Source organism: Poecilia formosa, unplaced genomic scaffold (genome assembly GCF_000485575.1).
Source record: "Poecilia formosa unplaced genomic scaffold, Poecilia_formosa-5.1.2 Scaffold476, whole genome shotgun sequence".
In the NCBI taxonomy this organism is placed as follows: domain Eukaryota; kingdom Metazoa; phylum Chordata; class Actinopteri; order Cyprinodontiformes; family Poeciliidae; genus Poecilia; species Poecilia formosa.
Genome location: NW_006800415.1, coordinates 108,347 through 132,032, shown reverse-complemented (window position 1 = coordinate 132,032; position 23,686 = coordinate 108,347). Strand labels below are relative to the sequence as shown.

Here is a 23,686-nt window from a genome sequence, read left to right as displayed (position 1 = left end):
TGCAGTCTGTATTTGTTTTCCCTCAGAATGGAAGATCAGAGGCTTCTTTCCAAACTCAGCATGTTGCAGGGATGTTTAGCGATCACACAGAGACACAGGCGCCTGCTTCTCTACCAACAGCGGCCTCGGTGGACCAGATGCTTTCGCTCTTTGCTATTACATCCGCCCCGTGCGCCATCTACAAGAAGCTGCAAACCGCTGTACAGAACGAGTTCACGGCTTTCCTCTGGGGGATGTCGGTGAAGTCGCTCGGGAAAATACGCAAAGTGCATGTTACAGGCGAAGCGAGCGCGAACATGAAAGTTGATAACAACGCCACGGCAAAGAGCATTCCCTAGAAAGTGCCAAAACATCACAAACTCATAAAATCGAACGGCATGAGTGCAGACTTTCAACGAACACATTGATTTGATATGGCTCTTTGACTTTGTGTCTCATCTGCAGATATTTTTGCCACATAAAATCTGGACAGTCACAAGAAAAAAAAAAGTTTCCGATGAATGAAACGCAACATATCTGGAACAACGTCTTTTGCACGGCGCTGCCAAAGTATTTGTAGCCATTACAGCTGTCTTCTGCGTTTGCTTTGTAGTCATCGTTAAATGTTTCAGAGCAGAAAAAAATAACTTGAGAGGAAACAAACCGCAGTTTTCAGATGATGATATTATTCATTCGGGGGTGGAAATCCCGTCCAAAGCAACTTGGCCCTGTGTGGATTGCCTTCTTAGTCTTATAATATCAGGCTGTTTCACTCTCAGCAGCAACAACTGCCATCAAGAGTTTGTGAATAACTAGTAATGAGTCTTTTACATCATTATGAATGAATTTTCGCCCACTTGTTTTAATTTAGCCCCACTGGAGGGATTTCAAGCCTTCTCTGACTGTGTAAAGGCATGCCACAGAATCTCAACCAGATTTAAATCCAGACTTTGACTGGGCCATTCCCAGTACCTACATTTAGCTTAGCTTTTCAGGGTTACAAGAGCTAGTGCTCTTCAGATCTTTGTCCTGCTACACAAATTGATAAATGGATGTTTTATACATGACTTTTCTGCTAGCAGGATTACTGCTACCACCCATTAGGACAAATAATCTAGATAATCAAGAAACAGACCAAGAAATAATGAAATAATCCCCCTCGGTTCTGTCAGTCTAAAATTCTTTAATCTTTAAGTTGGGTTTTTAGCGTAAGTGGGTCGGCCTGTTGTTGTTTTTTCAGTACTTACAGCTTTGAATTCACCCAGGAGTGTCTTTTTTTCCTGTCTCTTCCTGCTGTTGAATAATGGACACATAATTGAGACAAGTACAGTTCACTCAGTGTTGCTCCAGGCTCTTTTGTGACCTTCTGGATGAGTCGTTGATGGATTCTTGAAGTAATTTTGGTAGCCTGGCGAAGCTTAAACGCTGTTGTGTTTGTGGATATTGACCCTCATCCTGGTCTCTGAAGCTTTAATAAAAATGCCATGAGTGTTTTTCATCTGTTCCCACATTTCTGTAGATATTTTACATTTTGCGCTTTTGTAACCCACTTTATGTCAGACAGGATCTCTTTAAGGGATTTCTTGATTTTATAAGACAGACGTTAATGAGGCCTGTGTGTGGCTGGTGAAATTAAACTCGGCCTTCAAAGAATGTGGTCAGTTTGTCTGCATGGCTTTTTCCTAAACCAAGTCATCGCTTGAAAACCGCATTTTGAGTGTAATCAAGCAGTCTGATATTAAAAGCTGCTTATCTGAAACCTTTAAGTGGGATTAAAGGAAAATAAACTGAATAAATGTGTGCAAGCACTGTTTGATCTGATGTGTCTATCGAGTGTTTTACAGCCAAACATCTGTGTGGCAGCTTAAGCTGGGCTCAAGCAAGTAGATGAGCCCAAAGACTGCAGCTTATATCTACAACAGAATAGCAGAAACAGGAAAAAATAAAAGTGTACGCTGTGGTTCAGTCAAAGTTTAATGGGAGTTTTCATGAGTTGTGCATTTATACACACCATTAAAGAAGAACTGGCCAAAATGTCCTCACCAACAGCAACGCGAGAGAACAATAAATGAAAGTGTTATTAAATTAAGGCTGCTAAAGATGTTCTACAAGTGATTGAAATTGTATATTCACAGTGATTGAATTTGCTAGACATATCATCTACAGAATAAATATTTCCCATAAAGACATTTCTTCCAACACTTCTGATTGTTTGTCAAACTCGCTCTCTTCAGGCTCACTCCGAGTCTTATTATTCATAAAACAATGGAAGACATTCATCAGAAGAGTGAAGGCTTGGCAAGCTAAAGCTCAGGGGGCGTCTCATCACCAGAGACTTCAGCTAAAATCCTTGTGCCAGAAACTCTAACACATGCTTCATATCGACTTGATTTCTGGGAGCCACCCAGAGCAAACCTATCGACTGAAGGAAAATCACTGTTTGAGCAAAGAGATCAATTAGAAGACACGGGACTTACTGGGAACATTTTGAATTTCTCCCCTGGTGGGAATTTTTATAGCTCTCTAATAAATCTTGGACAATAATTGCTTGATCTTTGATCTTTATGTTAATGAGGGAGCCCAGAACAGCAAATAAATGGAATCCTTCATTTCAGGCTGAATATGTTGGGCTTCATTGTACCTGTTGTTAAAAATACGTATTATATCTTCTTGGCTTTCTTGGGTTTTATTCAAAAACAGCAAATCAGGAATAAAAATAGTTCCTTCGACTGAAACGCAGACGTGTGTGTACCCTTTCCTGACGTGTGTGTACCTTTCCTGACGTGTGTGTACCCTTTCCTGACTTTGAATCCTGGTATTGTGTGCATGAGACGACACACAGAGAAGTGATGGACAGAGAGCGACGATTGCTATTGGACTTCTGGATGGAAAAATGTATTATTGAACTTGGGTCTTTTGTTCAGAATCCAGATTTTGGTTATTGGAAGAATGAAACCTGTTGCTTAGCGCCCAGATCAATTAACAAACCAAATATCAGCTTACTGACAATGACTATCAATGTCAGATCCATAAGTTTAAAAATGAATGATAAAGTCATAACCCATATGCAGCATGTAAGTGTAGCACGTTGCAGTAGCTCTGGTTGGTAACGAAATGCTTTAGACTGTTTTTAAAAGGCATTTCTTTCAAGTACTAAACCACAGGCCTCCATTTTCACAAAAGCACACAGCATGGGCTGACATAATAGTAACACCTGTCGGGGGTAAGCAAGGGTCTGTAATTTCTTACCAAAGTAGTGCTTTGATTGACAATTTGACAGCAAATCGCACACTTGGTGACCAGGCTTGTAAACTGTAAACACTCCTGGTTACGTCGGACAGATGCTCAAATGATAGACGGAGTGACAGAGTTTAAGGGATTTGAATGAAAGCGTGCAATAAAATGCTTCGAGAATTTCAGACAGATGTACGATCATCACCGTGAAAGTTATGAAGGAAAGGGAAGAAAAAAAAAAACTAAGCTGACAGTTTGGCCACATATTTCTGTGTCATTTGGCTCCTTCATGCTAAATCGCGTCTTGCAAGAATGCAGACACTGGAAAATATTATTTTTTGCATGAAAATTTGGATTTAGCAGGAGTGTTGAAACTAATTTAGAACTGCAGCTGTGCGTTGTTTCTAGTCACCCATCAGTTCTAGCTATGATTGTGAAAGCCCACAGTGGACTGACGCCAATAAAGGAAGGGAAAAAAAAACAAAAAAAGCATCCGGCTGTTGAGCGCGAGACGACCGGGAAAGGAGCGGCTCCCGCAACAGAAATGCTGAATCATCTCCTTCTTTAAAAAAAAAAAAAAAAATTAAAATCATCCATCTATCTCTGCAAGCCAAGGAGATGGCCTAACCAAATTAGCATGACAACATTTGCGCGAGCGCCTTGGAAGTGCGACAGAGAGAATATCTGCTTTCACTGCCAGTGTCGCTGCTAAAGACTCGGAACAGATCAGTCCTGCAGACAATACAACATGATGTGATTCCCTTTGTGCATAATCTGCTTTAGCTTTTTCAAAGTGTTTCAAAGAGAATATTTGAGTTTGTTTTAGGACCTGCAGTCAATAACTGGGAGGCAGAAAATGGATTTGTGGGCATACCTATTGGATTATGGCACAGGGGAGAGTTGCATCACATCCTGCCTGTTGTTAAGGACTCGGCGCTGCGATACTCCCGCATGTTCGCCTGCCTGGGAGTTGTTTTTTTGAGAAAGTACTTATGTAAACCCTGGGTTGTCCATAACCAGCTGGAGCATAGCAGGAATCTGTTTTGAGAGCCTTCACAAGCGGGTTCAAAACTAAACACTGCCCTCTGCCATTCAAACATGCATAGCAACAGACAGCCTTTAGAAGTATTTAAAGTCGAACCAATTGACAATCTGAAACAAGACTAGCTGTCAGATGCTGGTGTGTACCCTAAAAAACTTGAAGCAGCAACTAAAAGATGTTTCTACAAAGCATTGACAAAGGAGATGAATGCAAAATATTTGATTTCGTAAAAGAAGAAGAAGAAAACTTCTGCACTGGGTTTCCAACTTCGACTTTGTGTTGGTTCACCTCATAAAACCCCAACAAAATACTCTTGACGCATGTGAATGATTCAAGGGGTGTGGGTACTTTTGCAAGGCTCCATGTTACGTTAATACCACGAGACAAATTTAATAAACATCATTCTTCCTTGTCGCCTCAGTAATGCCTGCACTCAGCTTATTTGGAGATGTTTTTAAATGAATAATATACATCGCAAGGGCTACTGCAAAATTAGTTATTTTTGTGAACAGTTAACAGAATGATTCATGAATCCGCGTTGCATGGCAGATCAGTAATTATCCCACTATTATGCAATGACAGTGTGCTGTGGTGTGATGTATTTCTCCAGGTGGACCTGCAGCAGAACCCATGGGAGTGCAACTGTGAAGCGGCTGCGCTGAAGCGTTGGCTCGAGGGGCTCAGCACTATGATTCTTATGGGGGAGGCGGTCTGCAAGTCGCCCGAAAAGACTCAAGGCGTGGCCCTGCGCTCCCTGTCCATGGAGCTGCTCTGTCCTGAGCTGGAGCCCCAGGAGGCCCGTGAGCTGGAGGAGCAGATGGCAAACTCCACAGATGCAGGAGGAAATGTATCCGTGTACCCTACGCCTGGGCTGGGACCCCTCGCCCCTCCGTGGATAGATTCGATCCCTCTGTCGGTGTTGGTGCTCAGCCTGCTGGTGTTGTTCGTCTCCGCTTTCTTCGCAGCGGCGGCACTAATCGCCTACGCCCTGAGGGTTAGGGAAAAGCTGCCGTTCCGTCGCCAGGGAGAGGTAGACTTGGCCGGCATACAAATGGAGTGCGGGATCTTCACGGAGCAGACGCACCACCACCACCACCACCACCTTCACCACGACCTGCCTGAAAAGCCCCCCTTGCCTCTGGCCGAACACAACCACGTCTACGACACCATCTTGCCCCGAGAGGCGGCAGCGAAAGGAGCCGACCCCGCCGCCTCACACATGTGTAGCAACCCGATGTTCAAAGACCAACAGGACGTGGATGTGAACCAGCAGCTGCAGCAGCAGCAGCAGGCGCAGCAGCAGCAGCAGCAGGCGTTTGCGGCTTCGAAGGAGTGCAAGGGAGGATACTGCCCTACGCCGGAGAAGGAAAAGGAGTGGACCCTGGAGGTGTCTTCATCCCCCATCAACACCATCACAGGGGCAATGGGTGCGCTTGCTGGCCTCCACGGGAATGGCATCCTGTGCCCCACGGTCATCGACAGCCAGGGTCCCACTCCTAAGGTGGAGCTTGTGGACTGTCTCTTCCAACTCCCCACCCCTGAGTTCAGAGATCTGCCCGACAGGTACGGGAGGCCCCCGCCCTGCTACCCCCGCACCCAGGACTCCAAACAGGAAGTGAGACCTGACCAGACACTCGTGGTCACCACTGCCAGCTCCTCAGCCGGAGGTGGCCACGGCGGCCAGAGTGAGCAGGGAGATGGAGAGCAGAGACCCAGACTGAGGACCAAACCAGACTACATGGAAGTTCTGGACCGGTCCTATCAGTTTTAACACTCCTCCTCCCTTTAATCCCTCTCCTCCCTCCTTCCTGCTACCATTTTTTTCTCTTGTCTGCTCATCATCTCCCTTTCTGCTGATGAATCACCCAGTAACACTGACTCCTTCTGTACAGAGGTTGGTTTTCAGAGGAGCCTGTGGGGGAGTGGGACTACCCTACAGCGCCGTGTTTTATTCCAGGACCTGAGGTCAGGTTTTGTATTTTCCCCCCCCCACTGCTGGCACATGGGTTGGTATTTGGCAAGGATTAGCTGAACCAGGATCTCTGCCTCTGGGCAAAACTTCAGCTGCAGATACTGCTGCTTTTCATTTTCCCTCCACAGTCCTACAATGCGATAAAAAGGCTTCGTTTTTCCACCAAACGCCACAATTAGCAGGCTGCAGCACGGCTGTGGGCGTTAATGCTCATAATATCACTCTCAAAGGACCTGCGTGGAGGTGAAAAAAACAAAAAAAAAACACAGCTCTTAACATCAAAAACAAGAGTCATGAACCTCGACAGCCTGAAGGCCTGGAGCGAGCTGGGCGTGCACGTTGAGACAGAGGAGCGGCCGAGACAACCCAAGAAGAAGAAGAAGAGAAATAACCGTATATAGCCAAGTGCCTTAGCAATGAACAGCCAGCAGTATGGTCAATGCTTATTTTTCTATAAATACAGATCTATTTATCTAAACAAAGAGGTTTGACTACCAACGGACGGGACGCTGATGGACAACTGAGACTAATCGAGGACCTGAAGAGTAATTGCATTCCCTGGATGAGCCAAAAATAATAACCTACCCAGTCAATATCGGAGTTGTTTGTATGCAGTTCTGTTGATTTTTCTTCATCTCATCCGGTCAAACTTAGTTTGCTTATCTGGATTTCTTTACAGGGCTATGACGGGGACTAATTCGGGATTGTCGCAGAGCGAGATTCTGGAAAGATTTTGGAAGTTCTTGTTATTGTTACTATCGTTTTAATGGGAAACAAAAGCGAGGAAGGCAGGACCACAGAAGAACACCGAGCCAATGGATGCATTTTGGATTTCTTTATCTCTCAGACTTAGCCGGGCCACAAGGACCTCTGCTTCATGTTTTATTCCACCCGACAAAGGCACAGAGGTTATTGTATTCTTTTTCTTTGAAGTATTTCTCAGAGGAAATATTGAATGACAACAAAGACAAAGGACAAAAAAAAAAAAAAAAAAGGGGGTGTAGAGGCATTTTTTTTCTGTTGTTCAAAAAAAAAAGACACTTCTATCAACTACTGGTTAATATCTTTTATGGAGATACTTTTTATGCTTTCATCTCCAAACAATAGTAGAGGCAGTTGTGAATATATTTATTCTTAGTTTTTGCGTGTTGAAGCTCTCCTGTAAGGGATCATGTTATATTAATGTATAGGATGATTCTGCATCTGGTTCAGCCTTCTTACCGCCGACCCACGAAGTACAATAAAGGGTGCTACATTAAAAAAAAGAAAAAAAGAGACTTTCCCTGGCAACTATTGTGTGACAGATTCACACACACTTACACACAGCCTGACCCAAATAACATGCACTTTCACGCTCTCCATCTTCATTCCCTTAAAGGGATAGTTCATAATTTTGCGGGTAACTTTCTTGGCGTCTTCATTTTGTTGCAAATCAAGGATTAGGGTGGAGTTGGTAGGTTTATCTGTGTTTTGTTGCTAACTGCTAATTTCAATTCAAGTCAGTAACATATTTCTCTAAATCCTGTGTCCAAACATACTCTTTGTTTTCACTGGTTTAGGGAAATGCAGCCAATAGGAAAGGCTAAAATAGTCTGTACTTTTGACTTCCGCTATGTTTCATGTATGTGGCAGCCATATTGGAAACTGCTTGGTGAACTTGTAAATCATTTCAGGTCAAGGGACCCACATAATGGAAAATACAAAGTTACTGTAAAACTCAAATTTAAAGTTTAAACATCTAATACAAAACAAATATTAGATTTGTCATTGGAAACACTTTTAATGTACCTTCTTCGATATCTGTTTTCACTCAGGAAGATTTATGTTGGTGTACAGCCTCCAACCTCCATTTCCTGCATAATTATCAACAAAATCATCATCTCTTTTGTAAATAACCACATTTGATGATGGTTAAAATACTCAAAATAGTATTTACTATATTTTTTAGATGGAAGGTGTTTAAAGACAGAAGAAATATGTTAGCAAAATGTGACTATTAGCTGATCTTTAATCTTAATCAAAGGTTTGCACCTCAAAGCAACAATAGATTTCAATTATCTCCAAGATCCTATGTGTTAGATAAATGTTAAGACAGCTACAGCTGAGTTTTTGTCCCTCAGTTTACTTTAAACCCCTATAACAGCTTAGAGAAATAAAATAAAAAAAAAAGTGTTCAAGCAACCCATCTTTCAGAAATGTTCTGCCATTTTAGTTATTAGATATAAAAATGAAAATAATTGCATCTTAATTCATCTTTTATTCATCCAAAGTGGCGGGATGGTCTCCGTGAAACTTATTTTCACAATTTAAAAAAGCAACGAAACAAAAGATTTGTTGTCTGCTTGTATTTCTTTACCAAAATAAAAAAAATACTCATCTTCTGGTACATGTACCATCTTCAATATCTGTTTTCACTCTTCCTGAATGAAAACAGCCTCAAAATTTTAACAATACTCTGTGGTTAGGCCATTACCGGGAACAAGAACAAAAAAACAGCTAATGCATTATATCATGAACATATTTACATTATCAGTAGAAATCCTTCAAACTGCAAAGCCAAACACAAAACAGTTTTTGAAATAAACGCAACCACAAATCAAGCAATTAAACAACAAGCAGCTGGTGACTCTGCTTTGGGTCTGGGCCCCTTCAGGACTAGCCGCAAGCTTTAGCCTCCAGGACTAACTTTCTTGGATTGATACCAAATGAGGAGGACATGAAAGCGGTCCACTGCTTTACACGTTTTAAAATATTCACTTGGAAAAATCCAGAATGTTCCTTTTCTTAATAGCGCATGAACAAAGCGGCCAGAGGTGCGCTGAGCTTGTCCGTGCAGAGTGCTGGAGAGATCAGATGAAAGCCGGGCGAAGCTGATGGCCTGCAGCGTTCCTCACACATTGAAGGCTGGGGAAAGAAGCTAATAGAGGCAATCTTCCACATTAACTGTATGAAATCAATACAATCTATTTGTGAAATGAGGACATGTAAGGCCGCTGGCCCCGGGGCCAAGGTTGCACGTTGCACCATCCCCTTCCCCAGCCTGCGCGTCTCGCGCAATGGTCTCCCCTCTTCTTTCATCTCTCCGTCTGATTCGCTCCCCTCCCTCGCTCTCCCCATTTCCTCGCCTCTTTATTCTGCCGCTCTCCGCCTCACCTTTTGCTTTTGTTCTTTCCCCTCTCCTCTATTTCCCCTTCTCTCTCTCTCTCTCTCTCTCTCTCTCAACGCTCCGGCTGTCATCTTAGCCTCACAGGGCGGACACAGAGAGATGCTGCTCTATATGCTGCCCAGCACACAGGTAGCAGCACCCACTGAAAATATGTGTGTGTGTGTGTGTGTGTGTGTGAGAGAGAGAGAGTGTGTGTGTGTGTGTTTCTTTGGGCTCTTCAGACACCTCCTCCTCACTCTCAGTGTTCAGAACTCTGTTGCACAGATAATCCCCAAGTGGGTGTGTGTGTAACACACACTGGGGACTCTGTGTGTGTGTATGTGTGCATTAAAGGGGCGGGTTGGTGTTTCTTTGTAGGTGTGTGTTTAAGGAGAGTGTGTGAAGTTTGTGCAGTCTCCCGTTTGTGAGCCTCAGTCCAGCCTTAATCCTCTAAACTGTGCAGTTCACTCATACCACATCAGCCCCATTGTATCCTCAGACAAAAGAAGCGCAGTTAAAACTAAATGCCAGTTAAAGCAACAAACGACTAATTAAAGCATCGTTTTCCATCCTTTTCACACTATTTCTTCCCCCTCTACCCTCACGTTTAAAGCTTCCCGTCTCACTTCCTCGCCCGTGGCATCTAATTTTTACAGTACTTTCTCTCCCTGGACCGACTCCAGCGAGGTGGATGTTTTCTTCACTATCCCCATTTTTCTTTAATCATTCTTATTTCGTATTGTATAATGCATGCGTGTTTTGCCAGGCTAACTGCTTTGCCATGGTTCATGTGTTTGTGTCCTGTCAGAACTGTCCCATCGCTGTGTGGAGAAGAAGAAGAAGGAGAAAAAAAGAAATCATTCATTTCCCAGAGTCAAGGATGAAAGAGTCTTTAGGCTTCAAACGCCGGTGGGCCTCTGCGGCTCAGATTGCCTCTCGCTCTTTCTCCACCGTCGTGTCGTTTATTCCTCTGGAAAGAAATAAATAAAATAAGAGAGGCTGCGGCGTCAGTTAAGTGGAGACGGCAGGAACGTGTCGAGGATCGGGACAATTAGCCTGATTAGAACAATGGCGTTTCGCATGATGGATCTAGCCGGGCGGATCCCTCCTGAGCGTTTATGTGAAGGCATAAAAACCCATATTCTCGTCTCTCAGGCATTAACATGCCGGCATATTTAAAAAAAAGAAAAAAAAAAAAAGAAAAAAAGAAATGCACAGTCGGGCATGGTTTGATGTGAGTGAAAAGAGATCTGTTTAAAAGTCATGGTGCATAGCTTGCAGAGGCTTTGGTGTTCGGCCATGACAAATAGTTGCGGCTGAGCCCGGTCATCCTTCACAAATACACACAGGGCGACGCGTTAACGGCGTAAACGGACGGACGCACGCACGCACGCACGCTTCCCCCCACGTGCAAACACAAAAGTTCGAGAGCAAACAAAGTCCGGCTAAATATGTACACAAACTGTACACACAACAGGCTCGCTGAGCAACGCTGCTGTGTAATGTTGCTCTGCATTGCAGTGATCTGCCCTGCTCCTCTTTTTTTTCCTGCTTTCACACATACACACACACACACGCACACACACACACACACACACAGAGAGAGAGAGAGAGAGAGAGAGAGAGAGACAATCACTGGCTCTCAATGGACTACATCAGCATGGGAAATATTTAGCTTGAGAGCAAAGAGACTTGAAGTGCATTAAAAGAGAGACTCCAGTCGAGCAAGATGAGAAGGTGCGGGGAGGGAGAGAGGACCTAAAGAGGACAGAGGGGAGATTTAGGAGCGGATGGGAGGAGATGAAAAGAAGGTGCGAGAGATCAGCAAGCGGGTGATTCCAGGCTTAAGGCTGCTGGAGGACTTTATTCGTTCAATGGGGAGTGTGTGAATGGAGTCAGCGTGTGTGTGTGTGTGTGTGTCGTCTCCGCTCTCAAGACACGCGACGTCACCCCGCGTGATCTGTGCCAAGAGTGGGAGCTCGAGCTTGACGTGGGAGCTCGAGCTTTGACTGGAACCGCCAAACGGTTCCAGTCAAAAGATGGAGATTTGGGAGCCTTTGCGAGAGCAGCACGACAATAGTTATTTATGGAGTCAAAATGGCAGATGACTTGGCGTGTTGGTTAGGTGTTATTATAGTAAGCTGATATGTGTCTGTTACCTTGTCAGTCTACTGCCGCAGTAAGCTGGGTGAAGACACTAAGATGGCAGGGACGAGCCTGGTTGACGCTGGGAAAACGTCGCATGAGCTTTTTACATGCGCCGTGATGAAGAAGGTTCTGTTGATGTGTTCTTGCACATGTCTATATGTCTTAAGGTTTTTATGTGTTTTTGTGACAGACAGAAAAAAACATGAAAACACCCTCTCTGCAGGTGGTTTTTTAAATCCAAACCGTCGTGAGTTTTCTGCTCCAAACATTTCAGGATTCCTTCCCCAAACCAGGAAATGGTGACACCACTAAAACATAAACATGCTTCATGAACCCTAAACGATCTTTGAACTAAAACAATCTAGAGGACGGCAATGTATTTAATACTTTGCAACACATTATGTTTTCCTGTAAGCTGGAAAGGTCAAATCTTTTGACCAACAATCGTACGTCTTTCTGCTTCTTGTGTCTGTTATGACATTTAGAGTACATTTTGTATTCAGCCCTCCGGAGCCAATATATTGGAAAAACCGATTTTGTTGCAATTATGACCGCCAAGTCTTTCAGGGAATGTCTTTGCCAACTTTACACATGTGGAGACTGATTTTCTTTTCCCCATTCTTCTGCAAAATAGCCTCAATCTTGGCCTTGTTGGATCAGGCTGACATGAAGTGCGGTAGTCGGTGGTGAGGATGAATGCGGAGGACCCAGGTTGTGGAGTGAAAAAAAAAGATGATTTAATCAAAAGTCTGACAGAAAAACAGAAATCCAGGTAGCACTGGTGAAAACACTGACAACTTGGACAAGGAGGAAACACAGATTAAATACACAGGGAAGGTAATCAGGGAAACGAGGGACAGCTGGAGACAACCAAATAAACAGAAAAAAAAAACAAATCCTCACACAGGTGGTCTGTGACTGGCTAATTTTAATCTACCCAAACACTCCCAATTGAATTTGGATCTTGACTTTGACTGGGTCAACATGCTTTTGATCTACACCACTGTTCTTAAGCGCTGGAACACAAACCTCGTCCTCGGTCTCAGATTTATTTCTTTTCTTAAAGTCTATAACAGTTTGTCTTCCAGACTTCAGATCTATTCATTTACCAACCAACTATGACCAGCTTCCTTGTCTCTGAAAAAAAAAAAAAAAAAAAAAAAAAAGCAGATCCCAGAACACGATGCAGCCACCTCCGTGTTTCACTGTATGGATTGTCTTCTCGGTTTGCCTCCAGACGAAGCGTTTTGCTCGTAGGCGGAAATGTTCGATTTGAAGCCTCATCTCTCAGCAGCCCACGTTCTCGACCGCTGCATGGTTTCAGGGAAGCCGAGCGTCTAATGGCTTTCTTCTTGCCGCGCCAGATTTTCGAGGAGTGAGTGCACAACCATTAGTGGTCCTATAAACACATTCTCCCACCTAAACTTTGGAGTCTCTTCCTGATGCCTCCATCTTGGTGGGTTTGCGCCGTCTACATAAACACGCGGATTAATAATTAAAGAAGGCCAGTTTGACACTAGAGCTGCTCACACCGTCTTCAGACTGCATGCCTTCTCATGCCAGATTGAGATGTGTGGAAAACCTCCCTACGTACCCCGAGCATCACCATCTCCCTGAAACAGCTTCGAGGCGGCACCGAGGGCACCATAAATTCTGATTTGAAAATGTGTCTCCCCGCTGCTTTCTTCTCAGTCGGGAGCGAGCCAGGAGCAGAGGATTACAGCCCACCTCAGCACTGGAATGCCTCGTGGCTCCTTTAGCGCGGCTCCCGTCACCTCCGAAATACCACAGCTGGTGGCTTTAGAACTGAGAGGCAGTGGGCCACACAACTGTCGACTTTGCAATTCATTTATGATAAACTTAAGTCGGTCTTAATCTCCGCCCGACGCCGTGTGTAGAACCAGTGTTTGGAACAACATGTTTATCTGGCAGGGAAGCTGAGAGCGGAGCGCGAGCCAGGGGAAGGCGCCCGTTTACAAAGATAACTCAGAATATCTCCCTCTCCCTCCAAGTGCCGCTTTAAACTGGGGAGCACGGCTACCTTCATGTGTCTGGGCGCAGGGCCGTAACAGAGATTTATTAACCCCCAGTGCTGGGCAAGATTCAGGAACAGGGCCTGTAAATCTTTCTTTCCCCAATGCAGTTGTGGCATCGAGCATTTCAATTCTCGCAACCACAGTGCAGAGTTTTTACATTCGTATTTCTTTATCAATTAAAAATAAAATACTTGCGTCGGAGGAATCCTCATGATGCAGAGCTAATAAGAGCAGAGGCAGAATAAAAAAAAATTCCACTTTTATTTTTACAGCATGGCGAGATTTAACAAATGAGGAACAACGTTTTCATCAAAGCAAGGCCACAAAGTCTCTGTTTTATCCCTCTGGGTCCAAAGTTACTTTCTCTTGAGTTGGTACTTTGCATTTATTTTCCTAGTTTGACAGCAAAGTAGGTGACAGCAAATATAGTTAAGCAGAGCTTGCATATTCAAAGCGCACTGTAATGCCCTCAACTCATCCATTCATTGGCAAACACTTTAATCCTCTCATCCTTGAATACATAAACTGAAATCCGCGCAGTGGGAACTCAGATGACTCAAAGGCATTCATGGGAGTAGAGCAGCAATAACACTGCGGTTTGGTCAACCTATTCATCGTATTGTCGCAGTAGACTCTGGGAAGAGGTGCGACGCCCTCATCCAGCGGTAGTTAAGAAGACATCGGATTCATAAATGCATTTTTAAAGACCTAACAGTCAATAAATTCATGTCGGAAATGGATACGGGATGATTGGAAGATAACCAGTTGCGCTAGTGACGGATGTATAGTCTTTTAAATGTTTATGTCTATAAAATCTGAGCTATTTAAAATGGAAGACAAATTTATGTTGGTTCATGAAATCCTGTAGGGAATTTCTTCTTCTTTGTCCGTATCTCTGTGGACCTTTCTCTATGCGTTGTTTGTTTTATCATGTTGGAACGGGAAGTGGTCGTCCACAAACTGTTCACACAGAGTTGGGAGCAGGAAATGTTTCCAGATAACATTAGTTCATTTCTCTGGAACTAGGAGATCAAGCTCAGCATCTCATATTTGATTTGTGTATTCAAGGTTTGAATGGTTTATGTGTATTGGTTGTTTGGCTAATTCAAAAGCTATTCTCATGCACAAAACCACCAAAAACATCTAAACTGTTGCTAAAGAGTAAATTATGAACCCCAAACTGTGTTTTAAAGTTACTGAGTTACGAATTTACCACTCTAATATATTTTTCAATTTCAACAGCTGTGTGCATATTCCTGTAAAAACGATGCGATGGCTTTGGAAGTGAGAAGTAGATCCTACTCCAGCTTTGAGAGGAAGCTCTAAACCAGAAAGTTTAGTGGCTAAAGGTTCCATCGTACTTCATCCGAAGTCGAACAATCGGCGTGTGGTCTTTGTGGTTTTCAGACATTTGTATTCCCATTTTTTCTCGTATCATATCATTGCAGGTGTATTGAGAAATGTGTCGGCCACGAAGCACAAATTGTCAAACCCAAACGAGCCCTGCAGGCAGTTACTCTGCATGTCAGTGTAATAGATGTGGATGTTAGCCTGAAACCCCCAGAGGCCAAAAAAAAAAAAAAAGGAAAAAAAAGAGAAATCAAAGTGGTTTTAAACCTCAAAGAAAATTCAAGCAAAAACTAAAAACTAAAAAATAAAATAAAAACAAACTTAAGAGTTTAATTAGACCATAAATATATGGGATGTTTTTCTTTATTCAGGATTTTGGTGTGTGAGATGAAGCGAGGTGGAACCTCAGAACATTCATTAATATGCATCAATATGTGTCGCTGTAATTTTAATATAACCGAAAGCAATAATTAATTGAAGCATTCAAAGTTTACTTGTTAATATGCTAGTCCTGCATTTCAGTTAACCTGCAGTTAATTTATTTCCTTATTGACTATTGAGGCTATTAATATTATGAAATCAGCGTTTTTGTTTTTTTTTCCTTTTCTCTGATGATTGAGCTGTGTTTAATCCGTCCGTTCGCAGTATTTTAAAAGTCGGCTGGGGAAATATTAACGTTGGTGCCAATATTTAGACTGCTTGATGCCACTGCTTTTGTGTCTCACATAACACATTTGCCACATCCTGCAGCGGGTTTGTTTGTGGTTTTGGGAATTTTAAAAGCTGAAGTGCGAAAAAAAAAAAAAAAAAAAAAAAACTTATCTCATAAATATGCGCTCGGGGATGACAAAAGGCATTTTAATTCAAGCACTTTATGAGCCATATTTCATTATGGGCTGCTGTTGGTTGAATGAATGTGGCCGTAGCGAATGAATGCGTGTTTATGTGTGGGTGTACATTGCGTTGCACTCGATGCCAGTGCTGCAGTCGTAAAATGAATCAGATCTGCTCTCTCGCTCAACAAGACTTGGTACCTCTCTCCAACGGGAGACTCGTAAAAGAAAGCCCGACATGAAATCCATTATGCTTAATTCCCCAAATCCATAATACCCTCAGAGGTCTTAATCTCCATCCCATTCTTATATAAATTAGCTTCCTCGTCTCTGGCAGACAGAGCTCTCTGTTTCGACACCAGCTGCCCAGACCTCTCTGCACTCGGTTGGGGGAAATCACTACCATTACAAGAAGCAGCCGTGATCTTCTCTTTGGCCCGCTGAAAAACAAAGGACCTTTTGGGAAATACACTTATTCTCCGCTGAGAAGATGGATGCCAGTTCTGGCCGCCTGTAACGCTATCTTTGGCCGACTCAAAACACCGGGAAAAGATGGAATCACTTCGGCTCCTCCGCGAGGATTGGATTAGGATTGAATGTTTCACTTCATCGTGCCTGATCTTATTTCGGAAATAATGAGAAATCCTTTTTTGTTCTTCGTCTTCAATTGTTCGTCTTCTGAAGGACACAACATCATTGCGATTCTCAGGCAGTCCGGAGAAATCTATAAACAGAGGATAGATGAATCTTAATAGAAACCTCATGGGCTTTTAAATATTTATAAAACAGACATTACACTGAATTTTAGATATCCGCTAATTACTACCAGAAAAAAGGAACACGTGCGAGACTTCTTTCACACTGAAGCATTGAAAAATCAACCAGGACCTGGCTGATCAATGCAAGGCCTTGAAGGGATCCTCTGGGGTGCATCAGGAACTCAGGCATCATCATCATTTGCTTTTAACTGCGAGAGCTCCCCAAGCGTCGAGAAAGACTTTGGTAATGGGATAGTGGTGTTTTATTATGATGGTGTCGATATGTTGGGAACCAGGGAGTCTGGATGTCTCAACAGGGCTTTGATGGCAATCAAGGATCTCATCAAGCGACTGAAAGGAGATATCCACAAGCTCCATGCCGATGATTTCAGCGCCGTGGTCAGATAAGATGAGCGTTTACAGGGGTGAGACAGCAAACACGGAATAAAGTTATTGGGCGTAGCTATCATCCTGTCGCTGCATTTCATGATCCTGAGGAGGAGGAGGAGGTGAGGATCTAAGACAGGATGCACAGAAAACAACCTGACCTTCACGTTTTAGTGCTGACGATGAACTGAAAACAATCCTGATGGGGCGCTTCGCCACCGTAAGGCTGAAACTGATTGTTGATGTGCAGAAACTTCTTATGTGTGTAGGGGGAAAGACGTGAGGAGTATGGTAGCATTGTGACTGGAAGTAGGTCAGCCATGTTTGAATGGTCAGGGGTCCCTGGCGGATGAAGAGGGAAGAAATGATTAGAAATGGTGACGCCATCACTTGGTTGAAGCGTTATAATGACTGAAAGAGGCAACACAGAGTTGTAATTAGAAAAAAAAAGAAAATTGAAACTAGTTTGAGCAAATTTTTGGAAACAGAAAGAAAAGTAAAGCTTAACTCATTTTTCATTAGTTTGAAAATCACACTCTTTGATAGATAAGAAACGCGTCAGGATCAAAGAGATTAACTTAAATCTTCTAATGCCGGTCTCATCGAGTGATGATTAAAAATCCTTCGTATTTTATATTTAAAAAAAAACAAAACATTTTGTCCAAACTACAACAGCGAGGCTCTGTGAGCGGAGCGAGCGTTACGTTAAACTGCAGCTGACAGTTATGATGCTAACAATATAACAGAAGAAACTTTTAACAAGGAAGAAAGAAAGAAAACAATTCACTCACCTTTCTCCTTCGAAACTAGAACAAGTTTTTATTGAGAAAGAGACGGTGAAAACATTGCTCCATTTTTATACTTTGTGTAGCTTTGTGTTCGCCTTAATGTGGATTTTATGAGGAGATCTTTCTTCCTTTAAGAGAAAAACACAGACAACTTAGTGAACCTCCAGTTGTGGTCAATGTTGCCCCAATGAAACATGATAAATACGGTTTATTCTCTGTACAACTTGTGCCAATGGGACAGCACCTAGACTTGGTGCATACAGAGAGGATAACCTTTCATTCTGCAGTCTAGATCTAGAGCTTCCAGAGTTTCTGGCCCTCTCTTATTCTCTCTTCCTTTTGAACTCACCTCATGAGTGAACTGAAACGGTCATAGAAGACTGATTTACCGTCTGCTGAACCAATTTTGTGTGTGTTTTGAATAATCACCCTGTTGAAACATGGGTTTCTGGTGGAGTCCAGCAGATTACACAGGTACAGGAAGAGGTGCTCTCCCACACATTTCCTTCTCCGCTTCGCTCCAGTCTCGCCGGTAGTGAACAATTATTTCCTAACCTAGAGGTTTTCTAAAGGTTTCATTTTCTACATGTCTCACTTTGTCATGGAGCTACGACAGTAAAAAGTCAATTTATTTATGGGCTCTTGAAGACGTCTTCGCCACGGGCACCGACAGAAACGTTCACATGTCTGAGTTTCAGTTATTCCGACTTTACAAAATGCATCAACATCCATGGTGACGATCAGTCTTTGGCCCAATGGCCGCTGCGCAGGGAAAAGAAAACAGGTGATTCAAAGATAGAGTTAATTTGCTACAAGTTTATTCGAGCGTATATATAAAGTCTTTAAAGTTGTTTACATGTAACTTTTTTAAGTTGGAGCTCTATTCTTTTTTTCCTCAGACGTTCACAATGAGGGGTGGAATCTATCATTTTCAGATTTGGCTGTATGTAGTTTTTTGTTTGTTTTTTTTTTTTAAACAAAAAGGTGGTATTTAATCTGGGTGGAGGGATATCAAATATTGGACTGATGTACAGTGCAACCCTGTGAAAGCAGGTTCCACTGATAAAACCTTGTAAAGCAGGTGCTGCGCAAAAGGTTTTAAAATAGGCTACTTCTGTTGCTGCTGTGAGCTGTGTGTCACAGCCTCTGCTTCCGCTCCAGCTGCTCTCTGTGTCGATAAGCAGGCCAAATCAGCAGGCCAAGCCATAATAATTTCAAACTGTTATCAGTGCACCGACATGCATCTGTCCCTTCCACCTAACACCGCATCTCCGGTTTTTTCTCTCTCTCTCTCTCTCTCTCTTCGCTTTCTCCAATGCCACACCGAAGCTCACGGTTTAAACAAAGAATCGCAGGATCAGGTGTTGAGTTTTAGAAGGAGTTGCTAGGCAAGTCTGAAGCAAGAAGAACCAGGTTTTTCTTCTTCCTCTTCTTCTTCTTCTTCTTCCACTCGACGATGTAGAAAAAGCCGTGACTTTTCTGCGGACATCAGTTTACAAGTCTTGCTTCAGAAAAGTTTGTTGTGTCATTCCAGCAAACGGATATTTGTTGTCAAGTGTTTGTGCTACAAAATTTCCATTTGTGCTGCTCTCATTTTAAAGACGTTGAGAAATGTTTCCAGAGGTCACGAAAGGTCAACCACCCCCTGCTGCCTCTCCAACCTATTTCAAGTCAGATAAAATTGGTATGAATCAAATTGACTTTCTTTGTGCAGCAAAAAAATAAATAAAAAAATTGTTTGTGCTGCTTTGGCTTTGAAGATATTAATGAAAGTTTAAAGGTTGTTTTGATTTAGTAAAATGTGGGGGTGGGGGACTGGTTGACCTTTAAACTTTTATTAATATCTTTAAAGCCAAAGCAGCACAAACAAAACATTTTGCAGCACAAACGTAGTCGAGTTGATTAGCATCAATTTTATCTGATTTGAAGAAGATGGGAGGGATGGGGGTTTATGACCTTCCATGACCTCAGGAAACATATTTTTATATCTTTAAAATGAGAGCGGCACAAACGAACATTTTCACTGCACAAACATTTAACACCAATTTTGTCCGATTTGAAGAAGGTGGCCTTTTGGATTTGTGGACCAATCGTTTTCCCGTCCACCGATTCTCCACCTTAATCTCTGCAGTTCCTCTCGACTCAACGTCACGATGCTGTTTGTTTGCTGCCGCTTCGCTCGATGCTTTGCATTTGCAGCACAAAGCAGCAAACCGTTTCCCCCCCCCAACAGTCAAAAATGTGTTTCAAGTTCAGCTCTTCCTTTCATCCTGCAACAACACAACACATTTCATCGACACGCAAAGCCAATAAAAGCAACACTTTTTGTCAGATTTTTTTTTTCTTCTTCTTCGTCTGATTTGGGTTGTAGGGCATCTGTCACAGACTGTTTTCTCGAAAGTGGTAGCGGGACAACGATGAGTGCTGCAGCTTGTGTGTGTGTGTGTGTGTGCATTGCGCATCGCTGGATAACCAGCGGGGGTGGCGGTGGGGGTGGTGCGGCACAGTTTGAAACCAGGAAATAAAAACAACATTCCAAAGAGAATAATGCAGCAGGAGGAGGAACCCGGTTCTGCCGCCGTCCCCCTGGCATTGCTCGCCACAGCCTGTGCGTGTCTGAGAGCGGCTGAGTGTCGCTGCCAGCTTTTTGGGGCCTCTCTCTCTCTCCCTCTCTCTCTCTCTCTGTGTGTGTGTGTGTTTGTGACAGCTTACGTACACACACGCTTGTCCCGCAGCATCAGAGTGAATCACACACTCGGAGTCACGTAATTAACGGCATTTTCCACTGATTCCTGTCCACATTTTCAAAGAGCACGCATTCAAATTTCCAACTTTCCAGCACATCATGTAGGAGCCCCCACCACCATATCTTTGCTCTCTCACCCTGATGCTATTACATCTCCCTCTCTTCTGATAATTGCTCACACTTTCAAACACCTCCCTGTGTAATTATTTCCTTCCCCAGCTTCCGCTTCGTTTTATTATATTCTCCACCTTCGCTGTCCTCCCCCCTTTGTTGCTTCTTATTTAATCTTACTTCATTTTTTGCCCCCCCCTCCTCCACCCTTGCCCAACCCGCCGCTACCTCCACGTATATATCCTCTCTCCATCCCCTCGCTCACTTTTCCTTTCTCTCTACTCTGTCTGTCTCTGTTAAATGGGTGCGCTGACCCCATTACAGGGTGCCGGTGCTGCCGAGCGGCGAAGAAAGAGGAGGCGAGAGAAGGAGGAGCGGGAGGAGGAGAAGATGGGAGGATGGATTGTGTTTTGTGTGTTTGAATGGGATGATTAATGAGCGTTGCCTGCGGAGGGTGTTATCCCCGCTCCGGACCAGTAGGGACACCGCAGGGGTCACCTCTGGGTCGCGCGTACGCCGAGGCCGCTCCGCACTTTAGATACACACAAGAGTCGCGGCGCTGTGCAAACAGCGCACCGCGCGCTGCCATCACTGCTGACATTATCATTAACAACGCCGGGACGGTGGGTTCAGAGGGGGCCGCAACAGCAAACACAACCCAGCGGCTGGGAGTGTTCACAGTTCACCAGGCGGTTGTTGTGTGACTCGGCGCCGCCGCTGCGGTGGGACACTTCTCCTCCTCGGGCTACCATAAGGCTTCCCCAACGATTAACTCGCAAACATCATTGATTTAATTTGATAACTTCATTACACCAGGATTTTTTTTTTTAAACCCTGACATTAAATGTTGTGTTTGTCAGACAGCTTTTATTTGTTTTTTTTTTTAATAATCAAGCATTGTTTGTCAGGATAATTATTTTTCCAATTATAGTGTTCAGTGAAATCTATTTAATGCTTTCTCTGAGGCCTAAGAGAAAGTAATTCTCCTTAACTCCCTTTGAGTCCTCCTGCAGAAAGGATTTTACTGAAATCGAAGACTTTTTTTGTGTTTCAACGCGTTGCGCATGCGGCTGTGTGCAAAAGTCAAAGGTTACTTCTTTAACCGAAGCCTGGCGAACGTGTCCGTGCCCCTGAACGTCATGAGATTTTGTCACGTTTTATGGACAAAACGTGACAAAACGTCACAATTATGCATTCTTCACAATGCATAATTGTGAAGAATAAGGAAAATTTCAAAACTTTTTTTTTTCAGAATGAAACTTTGATTGATCTTTTATTTTCACCCCCCTTTACCTTGATTCCTTAATTTAATCCAGTGTAAATCCGTTTTTTGTTTTTGTGTTTCAATTGTTATTTGCCAAAATGTCTATATTGGCATTATTTCCTATTATTTCCTAGGAAATAAAAGGAGTGAGTCAGAGTGGATAACTCAAGTTCATCCACTCTGACTCACTTCCCACAGCATGACAATGCCACCACCATGTTTCATAATGGAGTTGATGTGGGATGACGTAGATTTTCCACACACACAAAGGGTCAGATTTACATATTCCAAGTAGTTGCTTAAGAAAAAAGGAAAAGAAACAACAAATTGCATGCGCACTTAGTTGTTCTTGCAGTCGATTGCGCCTGCAGAAGTGGAGCAGACCGCCCTCTTGTTTAATGAGGATCCTGCATGTGCTGCTGCTGCTGCTGTCATCATGAAGAGTGTCTGAGAGGGAAATGCCATTAAAGAAAGATGAAGTCATTATGCTAAAGGTAGAATAATAATAACAGATAATAATAAGTACACAGCTCTAAACAGACATATTTAACATCCCCCTGAAGCGGGTTTTCTTTCTTTTTTTTTTTTTTAGTTTGATGGTAATAATCTGTCCAACTCAGACATCTATTGCATGCAGAATTTTTTGGAGCATGCAGGTACCGGTATATATAATCTACATCACATTTTCTGGGATAAATAGATGTTGTCCTGCACTGCATCAAGGCATATCCAGGGTTTCCCCCAGAAAACTTGCTAAGCCCTGTGGTCGGGGCGCTAAGGCAGTCATTCATTCAGCAGCCTGTCGTGTTTTTAGTTAAAAATGTTTAAAGTTGACGGGAAATTTGAAAATATCACCTGATAATTTTGTGTTATTGGAAGATTAATGCTTGAATATTGACTATAATCTCTTAAAAATTGCAAACATTTAAATAATTAATTAAATAAATAAAATAAATAAGCAATGCTAAGTCTGGTGGCCTGCCAGGCTTATAATATACTGAGGAAACCCTGCATAGCAGCATGCTGTCTTAAAGTGACAGCGTGCTTTTTGTCACTCTTCCGTAATGACCAGCTTTTCTGTTGGGTTGGGTTCTCTTTAAAGGTTTTATAACATAACCCTGAGTTAAACACCTCCATCACTTAATTCCTGATCTTCCCGTTGTGTTACTTCACGCAGTTTGATCACTAATCTGTGTTTGTATTGAGATTAAATCACATTAAAACTCACCAATCACTCCTTAGGTGACATTTTAGGCTGGTTGGTTGCACTGGATTTACTTTGAGGCATCAGAATAGAAGGGGATAAATACAAATCAGTGCCACTCTTTCCAGACTTTTATTCCTGAAAGTGTTTTTTTTACGGTTCTTTAAAGTCTTTTTCTGTCCAGTTTTCTAAGCTGGCCAAGTTTGAGCTTAACCATAAAACCCATGAACAAATGTAAGGCCTTAAAAAACTTCAGCTGAATAGTTTTGAGTCATTTCTTTTAGAAAAAAAAAAAAAAACTCCAGCAATGACCTAATATAGCACCTGAGTGATGCGTCATTCCTCGTCTGCCAACCAACAGAAATCACTTGATTGTTAAAACGCCGTTTTATTTGTGAAACTCCATTATCTCTGGAATTTTTCATGTCCAAAAAAAGAGATGGGAATAAATCGTGTCTGAGACTGTGTATTTGCTTGGTAATGTGTGGACAGAGCACCAATCCATGTTCTTCTCTCAGGCTTAGAAGCCTTTTTGTGCCTGAATGATTCATATGTCACCGTGAAGTGGCTCACCATTTTAAAAAAATAAAAAGTCCCTCCCCCGATACTGGAGACGTTCAGAGTTGGAAGTGCTTCTGAAAATTAGGTAAAATAATGCAAATTTTGGACACAACAACAACAACAACAAC

At 42.9% G+C, this 23,686-nt stretch overlaps 1 protein-coding gene across 1 annotated transcript in view; it reads left to right on the top strand.

Annotated features, from left to right (window-relative positions):
- LOC103156363 (SLIT and NTRK-like protein 3) overlaps positions 1-15,698 on the top strand; it is a 28,358-nt gene extending 12,660 nt beyond the window's left edge. The window contains exon 6 of the mRNA XM_007578371.2: positions 4,866-15,698. Within this exon, the coding sequence (XP_007578433.1) occupies positions 4,866-6,026 (1,161 nt within the window). The 3' untranslated portion in view covers positions 6,027-15,698. The remainder of the gene's footprint in view (positions 1-4,865) is intronic.
- Positions 15,699-23,686: the final 7,988 nt, after the last annotated feature.